Source organism: Zootoca vivipara, chromosome 5 (assembly GCF_963506605.1).
Source record: "Zootoca vivipara chromosome 5, rZooViv1.1, whole genome shotgun sequence".
Taxonomy (NCBI): domain Eukaryota; kingdom Metazoa; phylum Chordata; class Lepidosauria; order Squamata; family Lacertidae; genus Zootoca; species Zootoca vivipara.
This window is the reverse complement of record NC_083280.1, coordinates 22,318,787-22,345,605: the sequence shown is the minus strand read 5'-3', so window position 1 is coordinate 22,345,605 and position 26,819 is coordinate 22,318,787. Positions and strand designations below refer to the sequence as shown.

At 43.3% G+C, this 26,819-nt stretch overlaps 1 protein-coding gene across 3 annotated transcripts in view; it reads left to right on the top strand.

Moving 5' to 3' along the window:
• MME (membrane metalloendopeptidase) overlaps positions 1-26,819 on the top strand; it is a 73,219-nt gene that overhangs the window by 30,392 nt on the left and 16,008 nt on the right. For all 3 annotated transcript variants that reach the window (XM_060274462.1, XM_035132952.2, XM_035132954.2), the window contains exons 6-18: positions 1,900-1,995; positions 2,104-2,222; positions 3,604-3,669; positions 6,443-6,577; positions 7,446-7,547; positions 9,751-9,887; positions 9,994-10,087; positions 15,194-15,322; positions 17,409-17,507; positions 18,344-18,424; positions 18,702-18,805; positions 20,954-21,012; positions 26,304-26,423. In XM_060274462.1, the coding sequence (XP_060130445.1) occupies positions 1,900-1,995; positions 2,104-2,222; positions 3,604-3,669; positions 6,443-6,577; positions 7,446-7,547; positions 9,751-9,887; positions 9,994-10,087; positions 15,194-15,322; positions 17,409-17,507; positions 18,344-18,424; positions 18,702-18,805; positions 20,954-21,012; positions 26,304-26,423 (1,341 nt within the window). The remainder of the gene's footprint in view (positions 1-1,899; positions 1,996-2,103; positions 2,223-3,603; positions 3,670-6,442; positions 6,578-7,445; positions 7,548-9,750; positions 9,888-9,993; positions 10,088-15,193; positions 15,323-17,408; positions 17,508-18,343; positions 18,425-18,701; positions 18,806-20,953; positions 21,013-26,303; positions 26,424-26,819) is intronic.

Here is a 26,819-nt window from a genome sequence, read left to right as displayed (position 1 = left end):
CAGCAGCTGAGAAGAGAGGAGTTCAGGGGTATTTATAAGTTGTGCTTCTTTATTTCTCAATTTGATCCTTTTACGTGGTTTTGTATGTTTTGTTGTATTTTATGCATTGTGACTTGCTGTTACTTTTATTGATTATAGATTGGTAGTTCTCTATTGCGGGCGAACTGTTTAACTATTATTCGCTGGTGTTTAATTTTACTGTTTACTATTAGATTCTGATGGATTGTTGAATGTTGTGTGTTGATTTTAAAGTTATTGCGACTTTTATATTGGATCAGATTGTTACTATTAATGTTTGATGTTTTATTATTATTATTACGTCTTAGAAGCCGCCTAGAGTGGCTTGGGCAACCCAGCCAGATGGGCGGGGAATAAATGAATTATTATTATTATTATTATTATTATTATTATTATTATTATTATTATTTGCATTTATATACCGCCTTTCTGCCAAGGCACCCAAGGCACTCTAGAATTTAAAATATTAACAGGAACAAGTGGTGCAAAGTATAACCAGACTGACTTCAGGAGCTGATGAAAATAGAGGTGTCCCAGAGTCCTGTGGCTGTTGATGATACCTGGGTTTTTCCGTACAATATGATCAGTGCAGTACAGTAGAACCTGTTTTAAACTAATACTAACAAAGGGATTGGTTTATCTTATTCCCTCTATGCTTCTTTATTTTATTTTATTTTATTTTAAAATCATTCCTGTAGAATATTATGATATGTAAATATTCTGATTGCAAATTTCAATATATCCTAGCAACATTGAGGTGGCATTTAGAAAGGCCAATAGAAATTTTTAAAATAGCTCTTCCACATTTTGGCATCTCACCATTTTGTGGTGGGTTTCAATCACGTACCAGCAAATTCTGGCTGCACATTTGAAGCTCTTGCACAGCAAACCCACTTTCCCCACAGGTCAAACTTATTGAGATAAAGGAAACTGATAAGAAAGTGTGGAATACAGCTTGCTTTGGTGCAACGCCATCTAGCCTCCATGCAAACAAACCAGGACGAATGTTCAGTAAATAGCCAACTTTGTCTAATTTCCCTGCAAACAAAGCAGGATGCATGCTCAATAAACAAGTAATCTGGAAGGGCTCTAAGGCTGCATGTGCACATTTGAAGTCCATTTCCCCCCTCCAAGAATTCTGGGCACTGCAGTTTGTTAAGGATTGCTGGGAATTGTAACTCTGAGATGGGTAAACTACAGTACCCATAATTCTATGCAGGAAAGTGCGTGCTTTCAATACGCTTCAAAGGGATAGTGTGTACACAGCCTTAGTTGATGGGTTTCCCATGCAAGTAGCTAGCAGGATCTCTTAGGAGGGTCCTGCCAACACTTGAAAATACATTCTTGTAGGAATCCACTCAAAATATGTGGAAACAAGTCACAATAGAAAAGAAGGGACTGCAACAACTTAGCAGGTATATCCATCCAGGATGAGAGGAGAAGAAACAGTAGGGGATAAATTCATATGGAAATTAACACAAGACAAATAATAATAATAATAATAATAATAATAATAATAATAATAATAATAATAAATCCTTCCAGTAGCACCTTAGAGACCAACTAAGTTCGTCTCAAATGGGTTTAGAATGGATACAATTGAAAGGAAGTGCTAAAAACACCATATTCTCTGTCATATTCTATCCGCTAGCTATTATTTCCCTTTTTGCTTACCAATTTCCTCACCCCAGCCCCAAGAATTTATTTGGTCTCAAATAAATTTTGCCAGGGGATAGAAGGCCTCTGAAGAAGTGTGTGTGTGTGTGTGTGTGTGTGTGTGTGTGTGTGTGTGTGTGTGTGTATTTAGGCTTATTTCCATATGTCAGTGTCATGTGCTTTTAAGATAAGTAACTCATGGAAGTCTTTCTCTCCACCCACAAGCCGCTATTGATAGCAGAGGAGGCAAACCACTCATTGACATCTTGCCAACTTTTTCTGATTGGCCTGTGGCATCAGACACCTGGGACGTCGATTACGGTAGGACTGTTCTTCTCCAGCTCCATTTCCAAATAGGGGTAGGGTTGCATGAGGGGTAGGGTTACATGTGTCAAAATGCCGAGTGTGAGGGTGTTTTTGCTGTTTTAGGCACCTCGTGGAACGTGGAGAAGTCTATTGCAGAATTAAACTCTCAGTATGGAAAGAAGGTCATCATTAGCCTGTATGTTGGTACAGATGATAAAAACTCCACGCAACATGTAATCCATGTAAGTTGATCATGCTTAGAAAGGCCTTTCTATACTTCTTTTCCCCTGCTCCACCAAGCTGCCACAATGATGGGAATTGGGAATGCTATGAGTACCTTATGGACAGAGGTGCAGACAGCAGCTTCACACAACCACAAGGAGGTGTGAGTTCAGCAGTGGCCATCTATTCTTCGCCTACAGACAGTTGTGTGGCAGTCACTGAAGGAGTGTCATGCATATATACAACTAGCTCATGCTCTGTGAGCACATAGGCATAGCCAACATCTTGCTCTCCAGATGTTGACTCCAGCTCCCATCAGCCCCTAGCCAGCGTGGCCTGTGATCAGATATGATGGAAGTTGTAGTCCACTGTGGAGCGCCCTGTGCTAGCTACCCTTAGTATTTTTGTTCATTTTTCTTGTTTAGCCATATTTTATTATTAAGGGAAACCTGTTTCAATCAATCATTCCATTTCAGGTTTCACGTACTCCCATTTTCCCGGCAATGTACGGAATACGCTTAGTCAGGCTAAGTCAAGATGACATGATCTTCTCTGAGAATGCTGTTCGAATTCCGTAACAGCAACACCAATACTCTTACACTGTGAGAGTTGACTTTTAGGTGAACAGAATGTGTGTTGCCTACAATGTGTTTGTTGTGGGGGGGCATATAAATACCAGAAAGGTGCATGGGTCAATGCCACCTCCTCTGCATTTCCTTTCCCCCATGTTTTAAGATGGGGATATGGAACCTGTGGTCCACCATGTGCCGTTGGACTCCATCAACCCAACCCCAGCCAGCATGGCCAATGGTTAGAGATGGTATCTGTAGTTCAACAACATCTGGAGTGCCACAGGCTCCCCATCTCAGGTTTAGGTTCTATATTGCCTCCATCCCCTCTCCTAGTGGTAGTCCACAAAAGAGTGTGCCATAGAAGCACACAGCTTGGGGCTGACAATCACAGCCCTGTGAAGACTTGGGGCCCATGTCATGGGACCCTACATGATGCTGCCTCCTATCATTGATGATGTCTCAAAACATAGCCCAAGGTGGCTGATAGGGAGAGGAAGGGCATCACCACACATCTGGCCTCACATCAGCTGCATCACATTGCTTACTTGGCAGGAGACAGTCAAGACGCAGCGAGGTCAGTGCAGGGCTGGTGCTACGCTTGCACCAGATTAACTCTGCCATTGCACATGCACCTCCCCAACAACTCATCCCTAACCCCTCCCAGTAAGCACAGCAATGTAGTTGATGGGATGCTAGTTTTATGACGCCAGTCCTTCCCAGCAGCCATCTCTGTGGGGAAAGTAGGTGCCATGGTCCCCAAACATTTATCTGTCCATGGATTGCCATTCTTTCTGTAGCCTGTGAACATCTTTTAATATTGGTTTTATAGATTGATCAGCCTGGACTTGGACTCCCTTCCCGCGATTACTATGAATGTGCTGGAGTATACAAAGAGGTATGCTGGGACAAGGATCTCCTACAGCTCTCTCTTAAAAAGAGCGGCTCTAAAACTGCTTGCTTCCTAACTAATTCTGAAGCCTCACTGAGGCTAATATGTCTTCACCACCTTTCTGATGTCCTAGTTTCTTTATACCTTAATTCCTTCCGTATTTAAAATGAAATTGTCCCATCACATCTTGAAATTCTTTATGTTCATATTGTCACATCAAGTTATGCCACTTTGACACCTGGCACAGGAAATTCAAGCCAACACTGCTGGCCTCATTCACATGGGCCCCGTTTTGCAGGAACCTACCCTGCATATCCTGCCAACCTAGCAGTTCGAAAGCATGAAGTGCAAGTAGATAAATAGGTACCACTCTGGTGGGAAGGTAAACTGTGTTTCCATGCACTGCTCTGGTTTGCCAGAAGCGGCTTAGTCATGCTGGCCACATGACCTGGAAGCTGTACGCCGGCTCCCTTGGCTAATAATAATAATAATAATAATAATAATAATAATAATAATAATAATATTTATACCCCACCCATCTGGCCGGGTCTCCCCCGCCACTCCGGGCGGCTTCCAACACACATCAAAATACATTAAAATATCACAGACTAAAAACTTCCCTAAACAGGGGTGCCTTTAGGTATTTTCTAAATGTCAGGTAGTTGTTTCTCTCTCTGACCTCTGATAGGAGGGCGTTCCACAGGACGGGTGCCACAATAAAGCGATATGAGTGCCACAACCCCAGAGTCATCTGCGACTGGACCTAATGGTCAGGGGTCCCTTTACCTTTACCCTGCATATGCATGAGAAGTAAGCCTGCATATGAGCCAGCACCCGGTGTGGTGGAACTGGTTGTGCTGATCTAAATCTGCCTCTGTTCTGCTAGTCAGTGTAGATAATGCTGAGCTAGATTGGCCAATGGTCTGACTTTGGGAGTAGAATCTTTGATAAGAAGCAGAACATCCATCACAGGCACGGCTAGTCCAAGACATTCTGCTGCCTGAGTCCAAAGGTAAGATAGCACCCTTTAATTTCGCACATGGAATCCAACTGGACCTACAGTTCAGTTGTCCTTCAGCACTGGGGATGGGGCAGCACCTCCCATCCCATAATTCTGCCTTATGGTAGGGTCGGCTCCGATCACAGAACTTCCTACAGATACCTGAAGAAGATACACTGGTTATTTGACTACACAGGAATCATTGTTCCTGTAATGAGTATATGGCATCAGCTCATCCGCTTGATGCCGCAGTCTAGAAACCACAGTTTCAGAAACTCTAATTAAGTAAGCTGCTTAGGAAATCTGCAATTCATGCAGCAGGTTTTAAGTACACACTTGGAAATATGTAATTATGCTCATAAGGAAGGACTGGTACAGCATTGTGATTGGTCTTAATTAGAGACATATAACCATTTGCCAGTTGGGTTTGTTATTATTGTTAACATTGTTTTGACATGGATTGTTGTGAGTCCCCCGCCCACCCACACCCTGAGCTAACTATTCATTTTCCTTTTCAATAATAGTAATTTAACAAAGCTGTGACTGTTTAAAAATATAATGCCCAAGGGCAAAGAAAACATGGTGCATGTAAAAGAAATTATTGTTCAGAGAAAGGGTAAAATAAAGTAGAATGGCACAGAACACTGTGAGTCAATCCAGATGCCATGTTAATCCTGCCATGGAAGGTTGGACTTCCCATTCACTCAGATGGGAGTTTTTTTTCCTTCTCCTGCAAATTAAATATATAAGAGGCCTGATTCGGCTCAGGATCACAGTAGGGGACAAATGGCTAAAAAGTCCCTTAGGCCAGGATCCAGATCCATATTTTGCCCCCCTTTCCCTGCCTATTTCTGAAAGAAAAATCCTGCACTTAAGAACAAATGTCATGATTAGCATCACATCTAGTTCAGTGCTCAATGCAGGACTTGTGCAGACAGCAGCATCCCTAGAGCACATTCTCTCCTCCCCATCCTGTGTAAGTTCACTTACCCACAAATGGGACTCACCAGATTGTGCATTTCCCCATCCTATTTAAGTAAATGAATGTAAACTGCTGGTGGTTAATTTGGGCACGTTGTGTTCTTGTGCCTTTAGTCTCGTATTTGTCTTTTAATGATAGAATCACAGAATCTTAGAACCTTAGAGTTGGAATGAACCGCAAGAGTCATCTAGTCCAACCCCCTGCAATGCAGAAATCTCAGCTAAAGCATCCATGATAGATGGCCATCCAACTGCTGCTTAAAAACCTCCAAGGAAGGAGAGTCCACCACCTCGTGCGGGAGTCTGTTCCACTGCTGAACAGCTCTTACTATCCGAAAGCTTTTTCCAAATGTTTAGTCGGAATCTCCTTTCTTGTAACTTGATCTGCACTGAGCTCGGTGGGATAGATTGTTATTTTTATGCTTGTTTTTCGTATTTTGCAGAGCACTTTTAAAACAAGTTGGAGAGTATTGGGACTGGAGAGAAAAAAATCTGGTGGGGTGTGTTGTTGTTGTTGTTGTTGTTTTTGCACAACAGCTGCCGCTGTTGCAGACAAAGGGAGGGGAAACCATGTCATGAAATTCAACACAATTTGTGGGAAATATAGAGAATCCAATACAGGCATGCTGGTTTGGGTGGCAGCCCCATGCCAAGTTTATTTCTGCCCTAAGCTTCAAGAAAAAGACAGTGACTACATCACACATGTATCAACTTGGCTGTTCTGCATAACATCCAACATGCATTTGCAAAAGTGTTGTTTTTTTTTCCTTCCTCCCCTCCTCCCCTTCCCCTTTACAGGCATGTTTAGCCTATGTTGATTTCATGATTTCCGTAGCAAAGCTGATCCGCCAGGAAAGAGGTCTTGCGATCGATGAGAACCACATTTCCACAGAAATGAACAAAGTTATGGATCTTGAGAAAGAGATTGCAAATGTAAATAAGCTCTTCTGTTTTCATGCACACAATTAACAGAGATTAAGGTTAAAATGTTTAGTGTGGGGATCTTAAGCTGTTTTTTGGAGGGTCACCCAACCCACTGGAACTGATTTTCAGGGAGAGGGCGAGATTGGTCAAAATACCCTCCTCACCTATTTTTGCTAATGGAGCTGATGAAAAGCCCTGCTTTGAATGGAAGGACACAATTAGATTCAGCCCTTTTCCTTCTCCTTCTACAAACTGATACAATCAGTGGGGCACACTATGGAACTAATGGTCTTATGTGGGGTGGGGTGGCTCCTTCTTTAGATGATAATATGTATTGGTTCATTCATTTCTAACTGAAAACCCAACCCTGCTGATTCTGTTGCATGGGCATTTTGACCTCTGTCCCAAAGTCATGCCTTGATGACACCTCTGAAGAAGAAGAATTGTATACCTGCTTTAGTAGACTGATGATGCTCGCAGTTACCACATGAGGTGGGAGGGCAGAACAGGTGCCCAAGTGGGGGAGAAGATAATTTCCTTGCTGCAATTGTCTCTCTGGGCTCCTGGAGACAGCATCCTCCTATGTTCTCGGGGATGTAGCTTATTACAACTGAGAGCCTAGGAAAACAGATCAGGAGGGAAAGAGGCAGATACTTTTTCAGGATATCTATTTTTCAACAACATCATTTGACTGATAAAATTAGCTAGCTATGTGATTTCCGATTTCTGCCATATTTTAACAAGACAGCTTAAGCACCTTCCATTATATTCCTTCAGAGATCTTGGTGCCTGTCTGTTTGATGCTTCTCCGTGTCTCTGTTTTTGCTGCTGCTTCCTCAAAGAATCTCCTCTGTGTCCTGCTAATTTGCTTTTCTAGGCTACAACCAAAGCTGATGACAGAAATGACCCTCTCCTGCTGTACAATAAAATGACACTTGCCAGTGTCCAGAAGAACTTCACTTTTGAAGTTAATCACCAGGTAAAAGATCAATAACAAGGTTTTTTTCACCTTCAGTGACTGGCTATAATCAATGCAGTATTGTGACATGAACTCGTTTTTTGAACTGAAAATGTATTGTATTCTGTGGTGAAAGCAAGAAAAAAGACAACAGAGGTGTGCATGTGGTGCCCTTTGAAACAATTGATGATCATGCTAAATAGTCAGAAGTGGTTTGTCCAGCAAGGCAGGGCTGCAGTGCTGGTTTCCCAGTTGCACATAGCTGCTGCTTACTAGAAATGAAGTAGTGCTGAGGTTAAGCCTGAACAGAGCCAGTCGAGTGATTTCAATGGCGCACTCATGCAGCCCCAACCTTGCCACAGCATCATATCTCAGGAAAGTGGGAGCAGGTTTTATTCTATTTTTTACTGGAACTTAGGGGGATCTAAAACATACAAGCATCAAGCCAGATTAAGAATGGCTGAAGCCTTGGAACTATGCTAATGAATGAGGCTCCTTCGGCATGCATATCTTGCTGTGTAGATCAGGATCCACAGAAAATATATCAAGTGTTTCATGCTTGTAAGTCAAACACTTGACAGCTAGACAAAGTTTACTGGTAGGGATTGTTTTTCTATCAAAAATGGTTGAAGTCTAATACAACACTTTCAGCAAGTCCAAAGGCTGAGGTCCTTGGCCTTTGTAATCTATTTATAAGCCTGTCAATTGATTAAGGGACTTTTGTGTTGGCGAACTTGCCTTTCAACATATTAATGTTTTGCTTTGGTTTTTTTACGTGTTTATATGCAAAGGGGGGGAGGCATTTAATCAAAAATAGAGAAAATATAAAACAAAACTAATATTTCATGGGTCTTGGGCATATTACAATACTACCTGTCGGTACAACTGTGTGGCCCCAACTTTGCTGCCACCCCTTTCTGGCCCCATCCAGGTAACCAACAGTGACTTTGGGGAAGGGAGGGTGGCAAACTGAGCAGATTCATCAAATCAGGTTTGGAACTAAAATGAATTCCTGTCCCTCAAAAACATCAATATTCCACATCAGCAACAGTTAGCATCCAATAGCTGAATAGCAATCTGTATTTGCCAGTATACACAGCTATCATGTAGTAGTCAACATTGGACATGACATTTGCAATAACATTCGGTAAATTTCATCCATTCTTTTACCATTTGGCGGGGAAATTGTAAACATGTTAACAGTCAAATACGAATTTTTTCATGCCAAATTAACAGTTCTCAAACTCAAATATCAAATCCTAAAAGAAAAAAAAAGAAATATAAAATTGCATCCAACATTGATTTAAAAATAAAATAAAATCATTGGTTTGAATCAGAGTGCCCAAATCAACTATGGTTGGATCATGTCCAGGAAGTCCCTTTGATTATCAAGAGAGTTATCAAAACATAAGGGCACTTAGGATTGTTTTACAGCTCATTAACCTTAATTGAAATGAATTCAGTTTAGTTTATTGCCTATTGGCCAAGAGATTCCAAGACACATGACTGGACAGAGGTTTGTTGTTATCTACCAAATGGGCTCCCCGCCCCCTTTGTTATGTATGATGAATTTGTTTACAGCAGCAGTCTGGCTGTGGAGAGCCAAAAGGCAACAGGCAAAAGCGAATGGCACTTTTCATAAATGATGAGGACAGCATTGTTTCCTTTTAAAAATGGTTGCTTTTTTCAAAATTTCAATTTTTATATAATATACTTCTGATTCTCACTAGATCCCCCACCCCACCCCAACATATAATATTAAATTGCTATTATAGTTGTGGCATGTTGGTTTTGCTTGTAAGCCATCCCAGGTGAGGTTGGCAAAATGTAAATCCAATATATAATTAAGGAATACAGAAGACGACAGACATATGCATGTCTACTTAGAAAAAAAAGTCTCCTTGTGTTCAATGACACTTATTCCCAAATGAGTGAAGAGCAGGCATCCCCAAACTGCGGCCCTCCAGATGTTTTGGCCTACAACTCCCATGATTCCTAGCTAACAGGACCAGTGGTAGGGGAAGATGGGAATTGTAGTCCAAAACATCTGGAGGGCCGAAGTTTGGGGATGCCTGGTGTAGAGGATTGCAGCCTGAAATCTTCCCAAGGCACACAAGTCACTCAGCACAAGAAACCATAAAAGAGTTAATGATCACCAATGCATTTTTCTTACACTTTTGTTCACCTGTTGAACCTACTTAAAGTGCATGTATTTTTCTTCCAGCAATTCAACTGGTTAACATTCATAAATCATGTCATGTCAACTGTGGAAATTAATATTGGTGAAACTGAAGATGTGGTTGTTTATGCTCCAGACTATCTCAACAAGCTAAAAGCTATCCTTAATAAATACTCTCCCAGGTAAGTATGCAAGATACATTTTAAAGTTTTGCTTTTTACATTGCTAATATGTTCCACTGTTTAAATAGAAATGTCACCAGATTCTTCTTCTTGTTTTATTATTTAGAGAAATTCAGAACTACGTGAGCTGGCGATACATAATGGATATGGTAAACACACTAAGTCGTACCTACAGGGACACAAGGAATAATTTCCGTAAGGTGCAGAAATTCATATTTTGTTTTATATTTAACATTTAAGATTTGCAGTGTCTAAACCATGGGTAGGCAAACTAAGGCCTGGGTTCCAGATCCAGCCCAATCGCCTTCTAAATCCAGCCTGCGGACAGTCCAGGAATCGCCCTTCCCTAATATTTGGCAGAAGACAATATGCCCAGGTATAATAATAATAATGATAATAATAATAATAATTTATTATTTATACCCCACCCATCTGGATGAGTTTCCACTGCCACTCTGGCCGGCTTCCAACATAATATTAAGATTTGAAAGAGAGGTAGAGCTGGGTATCACCCGCATACTGATGAACACCCAGCCCAAACCCCCTGATGATCTCTCCCAGCGGCTGCATGTAGATGTTAAAAAGTATGGGGGAGAGGACAGAACCCTGAGGCACCCCACAAGTGAGAGCCCAGGGGTCTGAACACTCATCCCCCCACCACCACTTTCTAAACACGGCCCAGGAGGAAGGAGCGGAACCACTGTATAACAGTGCCCCCAGCTCCCAGCCCCTCTAGACGGTCCAGAAGGATGTTATGGTCGATGGTGTCAAAAGCCGCTGAGTGATCCAGCAGAACTAGGAAACAGCTCTCACCTTTGTCCCTTGCCTGCCGGAGATCATCGACCAGTGCGACCAAGGCAGTTTCAGTCCCATGATGAGCCCTGAATCCTGACTGGAAGGGATCCAAATGGTCCGCATCCTCCAGTTGTGCCTGGAGTTGTTGGGCAAGGTTGTTGTTGCCCGAGAATGGAAGATTTGAGACTGGGCAATAGTTGGCCATATTGACCGTATCTAAAGATGTTTTTTTAAAGAAGCGGTCTTCACTTAAGGATATCAAACCCAAGACCCTGAAGAGCCAATGTCAGTGTAGACAATGCCAAGCTAGATTATTCCGTCTGAGGGAGCTGTAGGCGTTCATAAAGAGTATTGCTGGCATATACAAGCATCTGCATTCATACCACTTGCTGGTAATGCAACCAGGTCCATGCACATCAAACCTAATATATAATGACACCATTGGGTGTCTTGTTTCCTTTTGAGCCCAATGCACATTGCAGCTATTGGTCTTTAAAGCCTAAATGGCTTGGGTCCCAAATACCTGAAGGAGCACCTGTCCTCATGAAATGCATATTTTTTAAACAAAACAAAACAGCACATCCCTATCTAAGCTCTGGCACATATAAATCTGAGCGCAACAAAAACTGCATTGGGACAGGCATGTAGAATTGATATGGGTGAGCCAATATTTGGAAAACAGATTTTAAAACGTTCTCTGAAATCCCAAGGGACACACGTCCCATACAGTTTTGAGACCTACACAGGTGCCCTCCTGATCACCTAAACCAGGCGTCCCCAAACTTCGGCCCTCCAGATGTTTTGGACTACAATTCCCATCTTCCTTGACCACTGGTCCTGTTAGCTAGGGATTATGGGAGTTGTAGGCCAAAACATCGGGAGGGCCGCAGTTTGGGGATGCCTGACCTAAACAGCTCTTGCAAATCACTCAAGGGAAAAAGCAGGCAATTGTTTTGGTTACAGGTAGGTAGCCGTGTTGGTCTGGGTCGAAGTAAAATAAAAAAATTCCTTCAGTAGCACCTTAAAGACCAACTAAGTTTTTATTTTGGTATGAGCTTTCGTGTGCATGCACACTTCTTCAGAAGTGCTACTGAAGGATTTTTTTTATTTTACAGGCAATTGTTTGTTTACCTTGCCTTTTCTCCAAGAAGCTCAAGGGGCATGAGGTTTATATAAGTCCATCTTGTCCTCTTCTTGAACTGGATAAACAGGTTTCAGAATCCATAGAGGTGAAAGTACATGTGGTTGTTGGGGGTGCCCAGACATTGGCTGGATGGAGACGGGCAAAAGCTGGGCTGTGTCGACATGTCATTGTGATTAGGAGTCATGGAGTTGGGCCAGCACATCTCTAGAAGGAAAGATAAGTCAGTATAGCTGGATAAACAAAGGCAGAGCCAGGAACCTCATGTGCAATTTCTCTTCTGAAAAATGCACTGTCATTGGATTGTGGCCATGCATGTTTTCAGATGGTGGATACAGAATGGTAAATGTTACCTCTAATACAACCTTCCCCGACTTCTTGCCCCAGGTTGAAGAAGGCTGCTCCATTAGTTCTCTGTCCAGAAAACTGGAGTTTCTTTTGCTCTTCTTAAACAGGAGATTGCACCCAAAGGAAAATTGTGCGTGGTGTGTGTGTGTGTGTGTGCTGTGTTTTTCATGGCCACTAGTGAATTGACCATAGCAGATGGGTCCTGCTTATATTATGTGTTCGATTCATAGCTTGCTACTCCATCTTTAAGAAAAAGTGCCCAAGGCAGTTAATGAAACATAGAAATACCAAATCCATCATCACTATATGCTGCATTGTGTTACAAACACAGGGCACAATCCAACCAAAGTTAAGTCCCATTGATTTCAGCGGGGAAGCGTGCATGAGCCATGTTGTTCTCTTGAAATAAGGAGGCCAAAAGGAGCTTAACTTTGGATGGATTGCAGCCCTTGTTGTCTTTAATTCGGGATCTGAGGTGTCTATATGAGTGTTTGTAGGGGCGAAACAAATTAGAAGTCGAAAGATGGCCCCACTCTGTTCAGATATTCCTTTGCAGCACTAAATCACAGGCCTGTTGAAAAGAAAAAAGGGGGGGATTCTGGAACAATGCAGTCTTCAAGGGAGTTAGACTAGAGGCAGACTGTTCTTTTCTTCCAGTTTTACTGATAACGCCTCCTCTCTGCCTTGTTCTTTATGCACTTATTAGGATCGAAAACAACCTATTTTTTACAGCGCCTTTAATTTCGTCCAAAGGGTGGAATTCATAAATGATTACTTAGAACTTCAGACACAAGGTCAAGTGAACTGGCAACTGTGGAGAAAGATACAGAAAGAACTATTTCAGTAGCGAGGGGAAACAACATCATTTTTGCATCCTTGCTTGCTTGCTTAATTCACTGTCTACCTACTAAGCTGTAAGCCAGGCATGGGCAATGCCCAAAGGCTGTTGAACTGCAGCTCCCATCATCACAGACCATTGGCCATGCCAGATGAGGTGAACAGTTTTCTCAGCACAGGCCATGTTACCCCCATGTAGCACTGGATATATTCTGGAAAGATTCTACCGTGATCAATGAAGGTTTTTTGAAATGCACAGGTTGTTGGCAACATGTGTGGCTGATAAAGTGGGCTCCCCCCCACTTTTGGTGCTGTGCCAAGGTTGGTAGTGGCACCAGAATGAACGCTCACCCCTCTGATTGTGGGCGCCCTTTGTGGGACCTCGCACAGCACCCCTGAGCCACATGAGACTTACGAGCTGGTTGTACTGGCCTGCCTCCCTGACGCCGCAGTTGTTGGGGGTTCCTGTCAAACCCCGGTTCAAATAATCCAGTCGGTGGCTTTGGTGGAGGCGGGGCCAGCCGAGCGGACCGCGAGTGAGCAGGCTTCAGAATCACTCTGTATCCAAGCAGAAATAAGCAGTAGAATTCCAAGAGTTCCCTCATACACTGTTTCAAGGTCTTGTGGCAAAACTGGACCCTAAAGAATGTTTTTTTTCTTTTGACAGTACACTGATATGGTAGGAGATAATGGGACCTTAAGGGTTATTGTGGGCTACAGTTGAAAACAAAGCAATGAATGGATTCATGTTTGTTTGTCTTAAAATTGTCTTAAAATTAAAAACTGGTGAATAAAAACTGCATTCCAGAACGTAACCATGAAAATTTCTACATTGCCATCACCCCAAAGCCAGCATCTTTCTGAAGTCAGAATAACTGACCCTTCCATAATAATATACTTCTTTTCAAAATATAAAGCAAGAAAACCGCTGTGGTGGGCTGTGGAACTAAGAACTCAGCTTGCCAGAAGATTGCTTTGATGCTTACTAACACGACTGTATCAGATTTCTCTATCATAGCGTAGTTCTTAAGCCTCAGCTTCTTCTCACCTAGTGCAGCAAGGTCACTGAAGGTAGAATCTACACAGCCCAAGGATACTGCTTTCTTTGCAGGCAATAGAAGGCACATGAAACAGTAGTAAGTTTCACTGAAGCTGCAAAGTTTCATCTAGCTCTAATGGTTTGCATGCAGAGCTGTGAAATTGACTGGGAGCTCTTTCTGCAGGGGAGAGATATGACAGTAATCCGTATGGCACTTGCAAACCAGTTCTGCAGGAAATTCCTCAGCCCACCTGTTGCCAGAGTTTTGAGTTTGAGACTGAGTTCTGCTCCCTTAATATCCTGCCAGCTTTCTCGCAGGAACATATAAACAGATGAAGCTGCCTTGTAACGAGACAGGTCATTGGATCATCTAGCTGCTGTCGTGGCACACTCTCCATGACTACAACTCCCATCATCTCCAACCATTTGCCATGCTGGCCACAGTAGATGGGAGTTGGACTCTGGCAATGTTTGGAGGGCACCACGTTGAATACTCCTGGTCTACAATGACTGGTGGTGGCTATGTAGGGTCCTCAGACAGAGGACCTCTCCAGCCCTACCTGGAGATGTTGGGGATTGAACCTTGGACCTTCTGCATGCAAAACCACTGCTCTTCCACTGAACTACCTGCCCCCAGCATCCACCAAAGGGAAAAGAAGGAACTCCCGTTGTATCAAAAAGTAGTACGCAGTGAACACAGGCCCAGCCAGCTGTTCTGCAGCAGTCTAGGTCCCCTGTAGGATGCAGTCTTGACTGAATGGTGTCTCCACACTGGGCCCTCCATATTACCTAGAAAGTGGGTTTATATCCAGAAGAGGCTCACTGGTTGGGACAAAGCCACTACTTTAGCTTTTCCACAGGTGGGTTACTGTCACTCACTGAGAAGAAGAGGAGGAGGAGGCCAAGTGGGTGGTGCGGTGCTAATGCAATGGCAGGAGCAGCAGATGGGGGCGGGAAAGCATTTCAGAGCTGCAAACATGAAGATGCAAAGAGACTCGCATGGGCTCACTTAACCTGTGTTCCTGTTTAAATATCACTTAATGTCTATTAACACCAAACCCTTGAGTCTAATTGAAAGCACCTAGTAATGCTACAAAGTCTCTCCTCTTGCTTGTCACTAATTTCTCAAATGCTTATGCTTAACAGGTGCTTTACGGCACAACCTCGGATGCTGCTGTCTGGCGCCGTTGCGCAAACTATGTCAATGGCAACATGGAGAATGCTGTGGGAAGGCTGTATGTACAAGAAGCATTTGCTGGAGACAGTAAACACGTGGTAACACTCTTAGATCATTAACTGATTATTTATTTACTGGGTATTTAAACAGACATTAGCTTTGGATTATTGGTAGGAATGGCACAAGCAGTGATGTTGTTGCAGCACAAAATACTTCAAGTCACTTTTTCCCCCTAGTGCAGTGGTGAATGAGGATGAAGTCGTTTCTCTCTCTGTTTGGCACTCAGTAGGACAGAACTCTGGTGCCAAAAGCAAAGATGAAACTTTACATCTCGCACACGGAGTTTTTTGAAAAGTAGGCTTAAGAAGCTGGAAGAGACATCTTTTTGGCAGACAGGCTGATGATGGGATTATGTAGCTCTTCCTGGACTGTAAGCCAAGTTATTAGCTAATGATGCAGATTAGAAGTCCTTGCATGTTGTAGAGTGAAGGTGCTAAAGAACAGTAGATTACAGGAAAGGAAACTCAGTTTAATGCACTCTGGGAAGGGGTGTGTAAATTGACCCCCCCCCCAGTCTTAGAATAGATTTCCAAATACCATTTTATTTTTATTCTGTCTAATGCTTCAAAAGAAATGATTGGGGTTTGCAGCCTTCTTCACAGGAGCAATGGCCAATAAGGAAACATGCCAATAAGAATAATGTATCCCAAGCTAATCATGAGTCCTAATATAATCACAATTCCCCTTGATCTGTGTATCCACGAAAGAAATGGTGATCTGCAGAGCTCTGTCTTCTTCCTGCTGAACAGATGGTCAATGGAAGATGGGACGTTTACTCCCACAACTGGGGGTGGGGGTGTCTCCATAAGCAGAGCAGCAGGTATTGCCACCTGGCACTATACCTTTGAGTTTGTGGCTGGAAGAATTATATTGATTACTAGCTGGCCCTGCCACGCGTTGCTGTGGCTCAGTCTGTTAAATGAAGCCTCAGACTCCCCCTTCAGACTCACCACACCTTCAGAGTCCCCCTGTTTTACGCATGTTATGTTTACACAGGCGCATCCCTGTGACTCCCCCTACCCTGTTCCGACCCATGACCTATCCCGCCCCCTCCTCCCCCCACCCCGGCTCATCCCTGTGATTGGGCCCACGCTGTCCCGACCCATGACCTATTCTAGTCAGGGCCACAGCAGGAAGAGAAAGAATTAAGCATCCTCAGCCCAACTAGCCACCCTCACTGTTATGAGGCTCTTCGAGCTTCCCAGCTTGGCTCCTGTTTACATAACAAAAATGTGCACATTATGGGTTTTCATGCGAGTCACATCTAGTTTGGCTCTAAACTACAAGCTACTGCTGGTTTAATAGTATTTACTTCTCACTAAGGGATACTAGCATCTATGGAACATGGGTGGCACTATGGTCTAAACCACTGAGCATCTTGGGCTGGCCGATCGGAAGGTTGGCAGTTCAAATCCACACAATGGGGTGAGCTGCCGTTGCTCTGTCCCAGCTCCTGCCAACCTAGCATTTTGAAAGCATACCAGCACAAGTAGATAAATAAGCACCGTTGCGGCGGGAAGGTAAACAGCGTTTCTGTGCACTCTGGCACTTGTCACAGTCCTCCGTGAGCCAGTAGCGGTTTAGTCATGCTGGCCACATGACCTGGAAACCTTTCTGTGGACAAATACCAGCTCCCTTGGCCTGGAAAGCGAGATGAGTGCCACACCCCATAGTTGCCTTTGACTGGACTTAACCCTCAAAAGTCCTTTACCTTTTTTGGTACTAGCATCTATGGTTCTGTTAGGAGGAGGCTAGGACCACAAATTCTCAGCAACCTCACCAAACTCCCCTTTCCAGGAATCTTTAGTGGAAGCCATGGCAGCTGAACTAGTATTTAAAACAATATAGATCTACATAGATATACCACTATATTTCCATCTGAAGGCATAGAAATGTTTTAAGTAACAAATGTTTTTGTTTTTGTTTTTGCAATAACTCCATTCCTTGGTAGCTTTGGCTTTGCAATAATTTGACCCTGAAAAATTAAAATAGTCATTGTCAGTCTTTTTTGAAAAACAAAAGCCGATGCTTCCATCAGTGGCAACTGGGATGCAACATGCCAGGATCTCACCCATGTATGATAAAAATTGAGTGATTTAATCTTATTGTATTGTACATCCTCAGGTGCAAGCGATGATCACTCAGATTCGTGAGGTTTTTATACACACACTTGATGAGCTCAGTTGGATGGATGCAGAAACCAAAAAGAAAGCAGAAGAAAAGGCAAGTTTTTAATTTTTTATATGTATTTAAAAAAATAGAATTAGTAATTTGGAGGCCAATGAAAGCCTGTTACTTTCTTTATCCAAAAGAGAAGATCAGAAATAATTCATTGCAAAGAGAGGAACAGGTACAACATTCTTCACGTAACACAGGGTTTCCCAAACTTGGGTCTCTAGCTGTTGTTGGACCAACTCCCATCATCCCTAGCTAGTAGGACCAGTGGTCAGGGCTGATGGGAATTTTGGTCCAAAAACAGCTGGAGACCCAAGTTTGGGAAGCCCTGGTGTGACATATGGGCTTATTTCATGGTCGTAGCAACATAGGAGGCTGCTTTGTACTGGTCCAACTACCAGTAGATCAGTATTGTCTGTGTTGACTGCCAGTGACTTCCTTCGGCTTCAGGCAAATTGCTCTCCTAGCCCTACTTGGGTGATATTGTTGTTGTTGTTACCTGCTCTTCACTAGCAGGTCACAGGGCAGGTTACAGCCATCTAAAATTCAACATGAAAAACAGTTAAAATATATCACAGTCCCAAGAACAGAGTGAACCATAAAAATACATATCTCATGTGTCCGAGGCCATGGCAAAGAAGAGCATCTTCAACATACAAGGAGGACAAGGAAGACTTGAGTTTTCCATTGCTTCCAAGAACACTTTGGGAACTGGTATCATATACAAAGTAGCAGTTGCCTAGACCACCACCCAGTGACTGGATCTGGTTTGCAAAATCTAGAAGAGCAAATTGAAAAGCCTGTTGGTGACTTCTGGCCAACCCTATTATGTTTGAATGTACAACTTGATTCCAGTTCACCGGTGTCCATGGTTTATTTTTTAGGCTAAAGCAATCAAAGAAAGGATTGGCTACCCTGATGAGATTCTGACAGATACTAATAAGCTGAATGAAGAATACAAAGATGTAAGTACATATGAAAAACTATTTTGGACAGCAGAGAGTGTTTAAGATATAATTGTAGCAGGTACCAAGTGTCTACATTGGAGGTATAAGTGAAAAGCCTTATGCCTTATTACACAGTCCACACAGAAGTTCCTCTATTGCAGCTGATGGGAGCCATAGTTCAAAACATATGGGGAGTACGAAGTTGGGGAAGAATACCACTCGAGCAACAACGCCCCTCTAGTTTTTCCCTACCCTCCAGCAAATAACACGAGCATTTCTCTCTCTTTCTTGTAAGCTGCACTACAAAGAAGACGAATATTTTGAGAACATTATTCAGAACTTAAACTTTAGCCAGAAGGAAAGGCTGAAGAAGCTTAGAGAAAAAGTGGACAAGGAAGAGTACGTATTTAAATTATTTGCACTGTGAATGCAATGCTTAAAAAATAATAATATTATGGTTCCATCTAGCTATTTGCAAAAGTGGCGCCTGTTGGTAGCCAGAAGGGTTGCAGCAACTTCATGTTAAAGGAGATATTCTTGCCTTTGCACCAGGTCTCATGATTTTAAGACAAAGTTGGGGAATCTTGGATTCTATTCCTAGTATCACAGCAAACAGGAAATGAAATACTGTACCTCATAATTTCTTTGTGTGCACTGTTCCTATGAAAGGACTGGAACGGAAAAGTCTTGCAGGGAGGGCAATGCACACACATTCTCAGGATCAATTCCCCTAAACTGTCCCCCGTTGACCTTAACTGCAGTTCAGTGGTATGTCAGCACCAATGTGACCTGTGATTAATGCTAACTCAGCTTCCCACTAAACCAGAGCTCCTTGCAAAGGTCCAGGAGGAGTAAAACTGAATGCATGTGCTAGGGAGCAGCCTCTGTCATGATCTATGGGCATTCATTAGCATGTCGGTAGGGAGCCTCCATGGGTGGCAGTGGCCTTAGTCATGCTGCCCACCCATTTGCCCAGCTGAGCTGACAGGCAAACAAGCATGCCAGGGAACTGAATGCTGAATCAAGCTTTCAGTCTTTTCACAGTAGGGTGTAGTCATGCAGGGGTCAGCAAACTTTTCCACTGTCCCTCAGACCTTGTGGGGGGGCTGGACTATATTTTGGGGGGGGAAATGAATTCCTATGCCCCACAAATAACCCAGAGATGCATTTTAAATAAAAGCACACATTCTACTCATGTAGAAACACCAGGCAGGCCCCACAAATAACCCAGAGATGCATTTTAAATAAAAGGACACATTCTACTCATCTAAAAACATGCTGATTCCTGGACCAGAAGGCGATTGGGCCGCATCCGGCCCCCGGGCCTTAGTTTGGGGACCCTGGTGTACTGTATTCCTCCATGGCATCCATTCAGTTCAACGAGACTTGAAATTCAGGAAAACATGCCAGTGGGATTTTGCCTCCTGTGACACATTGCATCAGTGCATCCAGCTGTTAACCAGAAGGTTGGTGTTTTGAGTCCACCCAGGACCCCTGCATTGTAAGGGGTTGGGCTAGATCAGTGTTTCCCAACCTTGTGCCTCCAGCTGTTTTGGGACTACAACTCCCATCATCCCTAGCTAGCAAGACCAGTGGTCAGGAATGATGGGAATTGTAGTCCGAAAACAGCTGGAGGCACAAGGTTGGGAAACACTGGGCTAGATGACCCTCGGGATCCCTTCCAACTCTACAATTTTAAGGTTCTACTTTATGGGGGGGGGCTTTTCTTTTTTTTAAAAAAATGAGATTCAGATTTAGAGAGATTCAATGTCATTCAGTTTTCCCCACTTGCTGATGCCATCCAGTGCCGGATTTACATATAAGCTAAACAAGCTACAGCTTAGGGCCCCACTGTCTTGGGCCCCCCCAAAAAATTTAAAGGGAAAAAAAACCTCTGGATGTACATTTCCAAAATATAAGATAAAAAACAAATAAAATAAAACCTACATAAAGCAACAGTGTTTTGTGTTGTGTAGGCTCCTATTTGTTATGTGCAAATGGCTTTAGATACCTATTAGGTCCATAAATTACCATATAGCATGTATAAAGGTAAAGGTAAAGGTAAAGGGACCCCTGACCATTTGGTCCAATCGTGACCGACTCTGGGGTTGCGCGCTCATCTCGCATTATTGGCCGAGGGAGCCGGCGTATAGCTTCCAGGTCATGTGGCCAGCATGACAAAGCCGCTTCTGGCAAACCAGAGCAGCACATGGAAACGCCGTTTACCTTCCCGCTGTAGCGGTTCCTATTTATCTACTTGCATTTTGACGTGCTTTCGAACTGCTAGGTTGGCAGGAGCTGGGACCGAGCAACGGGAGCTCACCCCGTCACAGGGATTCGAACCGCCGACCTTCTGATCAGCAAGCCCTAGGCATTCATTAGCATGTATATTCAACACAAAAAACAGTGACAATCTGTTGTTGACAAAGGACAGCTGGACATATAAAGGGCCCCATTACCTTCAGTGGCTTAGGGCCTCATCAAACCTAAATCCGGCCCTGATGCCATCCAGCATCAACATTTCCATGTCTCTTCAATTTTTCATAGGTGGATAAGTGGAGCAGCTGTCGTCAATGCTTTTTATTCAGCAAGCAGGAATCAAATTGGTAAGCTGTCTCTCTCTTAGAAACTCTTTCTGGCCATGTAGTGAGAAACAGGTTATTTCTTGTCCCCTGTCTCAACTCAGATCAGGTCAGAAAGTGGACTTAATCACTTGTTCATCTCTCTGGCTGCTTCAACACGGTAGTTTATTCTGCTTTCCTGATGTTTCCCTAACTTTTGATTTCTGCACCCTGTTTGAGCTTTCACACAATGTAAAAGCTACTTCCAGAAATATAGCAGAGTACTGTATAGCACAAGTTTAGTATCCATTTCTGTGTCATGTGCTTCTGGAAAAAAATATCTGTTTCTCCCCCCAAATAACATGTGAATGAGCTCTAAACTCATGCTATAATAAGGCTATGTTTACAGAAGCAGGCTTTACAATATGTGAAAGCTCAAATATAATGCGGAAATTAACAGTTAGGGAACCACCGGGGAAATGCAATAAATTGCTGTATGAACACAGTCTCCGTCTCCCTACCGGCTCAGCAGATTTATGCTGTACTGCACTGTACAATAACATCAGGGACTCCAGCTCCCATCAGCCCCAGACAGCAAGTCCAGTAGTCTGGGATGATGGAAATTTTAGTCCAACCACATCTAGAGGACCTTGCTACACCATGCCATACTATAATTTTGTTGTTGTGTGTCTGCAGCAAGCAATCTTGTTATCCGAAATGCTGTTCTACTACAGACGTTCAAAAACATGTTCTGGTTCGTAGTTTCCTTGGTTTCTGGTCCTATTGACATTGGCCAGATGCTTTAAAGATGAGCTGCTTTTGCAAAGGAAGCATCGTTTTCATTCTTGCTTCCTTTGGAAAATATGAGAGTATCAACTTGACACACTCAACAAAGCACAAATCAAGTTGGATGGGGGTGATTTAGAAGCATTTTACTGGAGCGTGTGCTTTTTCGCCTTTGCTGAATTAATCTATTGCTTATTTATTTTGTATTCAATTTACTGATGCAGTCACTACTGCCAACTCTTTGGAAGAATGGGGGAAGCCTGCATCCTGATTCAGTGCTGGACTAAACTTGCCTTTCTGTTTTATTTACCTCATTCTTCCATTGAAAAAAAAGGGGGGGTTCTGTTCATTTCTCGGGATAAGGGAGGCTGGCTTACTTACAGTGGTACCTCGGTTTATGAACAGAATTGGTTCCGGAAGTCTGTTCATGAACTGAAGCGTTCATAAACTGAAGCGAACTTTCCCATTGAAAGTAATGGAAAGTGGATTAATCCGTTCCAGACGGGTCCGCGGAGTACTCAACCTGAAGCGTACTTAACCCGAAGCATGGGTGTAATTGGTTCCGGAAGTCTGTTCATAAACTGAAGCGTTCATAAACTGAAGCGTACTTTCCCATTGAAAGTAATGGAAACTGAATTAATCCGTTCCAGATGGGTTCGCGGCGTTCGTAAACCGAAAATTCGTAAACCGAGGTGTTCATAAACCGAGGTTCCACTGTACTTACTTACTTACAAGATGATGAGGGTAGGGTTCCCCCTCCCCTCCCCGATGCTTAGAAAGAAAGCATCAAAGCTCTCTATCCCTCTGCAATATGTTTTCTCCACAGACCACTAGTATTAAAAGTAATATTTTAGCATAGCCCTCTACACCTGAAGTGCCTGTGAACACAGACGTCAGCCATGTATTTCTTACGGTATTTACTGCTCAGGTTTTTTTTTGTGAGATATAGCTTTACTTTGTTTTAATATTGCATTTAGTTTTTATCTAGTTTTTAGGGAATTTTATGGAATGTCATTGTTGCATTTTTATGGATTTTTATCTAAAACACTTAGATTTTATTGCTATATTAAATAGTATAAAATTAGGATAGACAGACAGACATTTGGACAGACAGACAGACATAGAAGAAAAGCATGAGTTGTGACCCTGCAGTCCTTGCCCAGTAAAAGTGGAATTCTTTAATGAATTTTTCAGGTTTTAAGATAAGCATTCAGCCAGGTTCAAACCAGATTGCAAGTCTTGCATGCTGAACTTTCATAGCAGGGGTGTAAAAAGAATGATGTCAGTTTTTGTGCGAGATGACCTTGCCAGCTGTAATGCTGAAATGAAAGTGATGGTTTGCAACTATTCTGGGACCATATTTTCACACTTTATTAACACAACAGAAAGTGGAATTTACCCTAAACAAGGACATCTGAGTTCACTGTGATGGACTTCTTTTTCTTTGGTGATTACTTGTAGCCGAGTAGGTTTGTCTTCCATGAACACGATTTTAACAGTGAGTCTGTAAGTGACTGTGGAGGCCAATTCTGGATCCACACGTCCTTCCACAGTGGGGACTTAGGTTTCCAGGTGGGAGTTGATCATGGTGAGAGTTTGCCAAACACACCTTCCTCTTAGCATGTTTCTCCCTTTTGTCCTGAGTTGAGTGTCTTCAAAGTCTATGACCCGTTTGGTAAAGGCTGTTCTCCAGCTGGAACGCTTGCAGGCCAGTGCTTCCCAGTTTTTTTTAAGACTTACCTTGAGAGAGTCTTTAAGCCTCTTTTGTTGACCATCAGCATTACGCTTTCCATTTTTAAGTTCGGAATAGAGTAGTTGCTTTGGAAGATGATAATTAGGCATCCAAACAACATCTCCAACAAAATCCTACACTGATTCTTCTGTGCATCAAGCCTAGCTGCATTGGAGCCAGTGAAATCACCTATGAATGCAGACAGAATCAAGAAAGTGAAAGAATCTAGACTAGGGATGGGGCAGAAATTCAGTTCAGTTCCCACTGAAAGGTGAATCTACCTAATTTGCACTTCCTGAAACAAGTGAACCAAATTGAAGCCATCCTTTAAAATTCACAGTTCTCAGAATTTTGCAATGCAGTTCTGCAGTCAAGGATTAACTGTGACAAGAAGTTCTCTTATACTCCTTCCTGTCCTGAAGGACCCAATGAACATTATGGGTGGACAGACTCTGCCTAGGACCTGAAGGTATTTCTCCTTGGAAGCTGCCACCTGCAATTCAGGGGCTGACTGTATGAAGGAGCTGACCACAGATCGAAACAGCTCCTGACGCTTCTTCACACACCAGTTTTAGGCCTCTGGTGTCATAGGCCTAAAGCTGTTTTCTTTCTGAAGAAGAACAAGCAGAATATCATGCTTGAAATCATGGCTAAGTGAGGACAACCTTGATACAGCTGTGGGAAATTCATCCTAGTCACAGTTGGTGTGAAATCTGATGGACATTGAGGAAGAGAGCTTGGCCCTGTTGGAATAAACTGAAATAGGTTGGAATATACCGTACTTTAGGTCAAAATGAAGCCGCAAAACTTTAGGGTTCTAGTGCAGCACAGCGAAATGCCGTGCTATGTAGAAGCAAGACAGAGCGGAGCAGCACATTAGCAGGAATGCTTACTCATCCATTAACAAAAAGAGTTAGTTCCACTGTGCCCACATTCAGTGCATAAACATATTATGGCAAAAGTCTCTGTGGACATACTCAAGTTACAAGAATTTAGGAAATTTGGATTCTATTCCTGGCAGTCTTTAAATGGGCAGCCGGGAAAAGAATTGCAATTCCCTCTTCACAGTTATATGGCTCGTGGATATGGGCAAATGTTTTACTAGTTAGGAAGGGGGAGCCTCATAGGAATAATTCTCATCTCTCTGGCATTGCTGGAGATTGCTCAAGTTTTGCAAATGTTATAAGCAAGCATTGGTTTGCTATGAAGTAGCTTGCAATAAACATCTCACTCATTAGAGTTGCATTTCTCTAACAGAGTTAATAGAATGTTTTGACACTTTCAAGGGCTGCAATGAAAAGTGAAGCAGTTCATTAAATTGCAAAGGAAACACAATAAGCCTATGTGTAGGGATTGGTGCATTTATTTTTGTGTATCCTTTTACCCTAAACCAATGTGTGGTGGAGGTGGTTTAACCTAAAGTCAATATACTTTTATTCCCTGAGGCAATGGTCACCTTCTGTTTTTCCTTGGTAAGCTGGGTTGTGCTTGCCAATCACAGCCTAAAATTTGTGAAAACCATGGGAAATGGAATGCCTCCATGGTGTATTGTCACAAGTTGGAAGCAGCTCCCTTTCCTTTCTAAACAACCAATGATGGCAATACCCTAATTTTTGGAGCGCCACAAGACAACAGATGGTTAGTGTGACCTTAGCAAAGGGTTGGAGAAGCCAACAGTTGCTGGCTGCAACATCTGGACCAGTTCCTCTGAGAGTTGGGTGATTACGGAAGAAACATAATAGGCCCTGTTAATCAGATCCTGAAATTTCAGCTTGAAGCATTGGAGGAAAACTTATGGGAGCTATGGGACAGGAGAGCTGCAATTTTGGAGAGCAGGATATTTGAAAACAAAATACAAAAAAAGAGAGTAGGCAATAGGCTGAGAAGAGGGGTTGGAATCTAGGAAGTGGAGGAAACTGAAAGGAAGGGGAGGATGGGAAATGCATGTTGTTGAGGGAAAACAGAGGGAAAACCACACCCATGGCTTATGGACAGGAGAGCCATTGTGCTCTGGGCAAGAAAGGAGTGGGTGGGCTTTGGGAACTCATGCGCCCTGAACCTGCAGACCCAGAAAATAGCAAATGTTTCAGCATCATGCTGAAATAATATGACCATGTGGTCATAATTAATATGACCATGTGGTCAGTGCAGATCATGTAGGTAAAAGGTAGTATTGCACTCCATCAGCTAGCATGGCCAAAGACAGGGATAATGGGAACTGTAGTCCAGTAACATGGGGGGGACACAAATTCCCCAGCCCTACCCTGGTATGTCTCTCATTTTCATAGGAAAGACTTAGAGAGGTATGCAGCTACCATGTCCCATCAGAGCAAGGATTTCCTCTTGTATAGTGGGGTGTTCCCATTCTCTTCCCCACACATGTGTCCCACGTGCTCCCCAAATGTACTCTAGAGGTCCAGAGAGTTGAGTTTGGGGAACTCCTAGAGCAGGTTTAAGAGGCAGGTGAGGAGAGGAGAAGGACAGAAAAATCCTTGCACTAAGTGTGACGTTCAATTACATCCTCGCACCATTGGCCCTACCTGCAGGGGTCACATTATTCACAGCTGCTCCCCTCCAGCCTTGGATTGCATCATGCTGTTGGATCCCGTACAGTTGAGCATGAATTTGAAGGGCACCTGGTGATCAAAGAGCAAGACAATCGGGTGGAAGGGGAAGGAGAGGTAGTTTGAATTAATCAGCCACATCATTGGCTAAAATTTCCAGGGTGTTTATTTCATTGAGCTTGTGTTTTTGCAAATAGTTTGAGCTGGTACCAAAGATTAACTTGTCATCTATGGTGTCATATCTCTCTCTGCAGTCTTTCCTGCTGGCATTTTGCAACCACCTTTCTTCAGTGCAGCTCAGCCTAAATCCTTGAATTATGGTGGCATTGGCATGGTCATTGGGCATGAAATCACGCATGGCTTTGACGATAACGGTAAGAAAGAGAACTCATGTTTCACCATTGGTATTACTTTACCTAATCCAGGCCCGGCTCTAGGTAGACCCCCGGTGGCGCAGGGCACCATGGCGCCGGCCCGCCAGAAAGGCGCCGCGAGCTGCGCCCGCCCGCTGGCCGGCCGGTCCGCCGCACAGCTGCACCTGTGGGAGCCACGCTGCACGCTGCGCCCACCCGCCCACCGCGCTGGGAAACGGGGCGGGAGGGCGCCGGAGAGATCCGGCGCACCACAGCGGCAGGGGCGTTTAAGACGGCCCTGACCTAATCTGTATGGTGCATGAAGAGAGACAATCCTGATTTAATTTCTTTTACGATCAAGCCCTGTTTCTTGTGTGTGGCAGTGTGCTTTATAATATCTCTGTTATACGTTTCCCA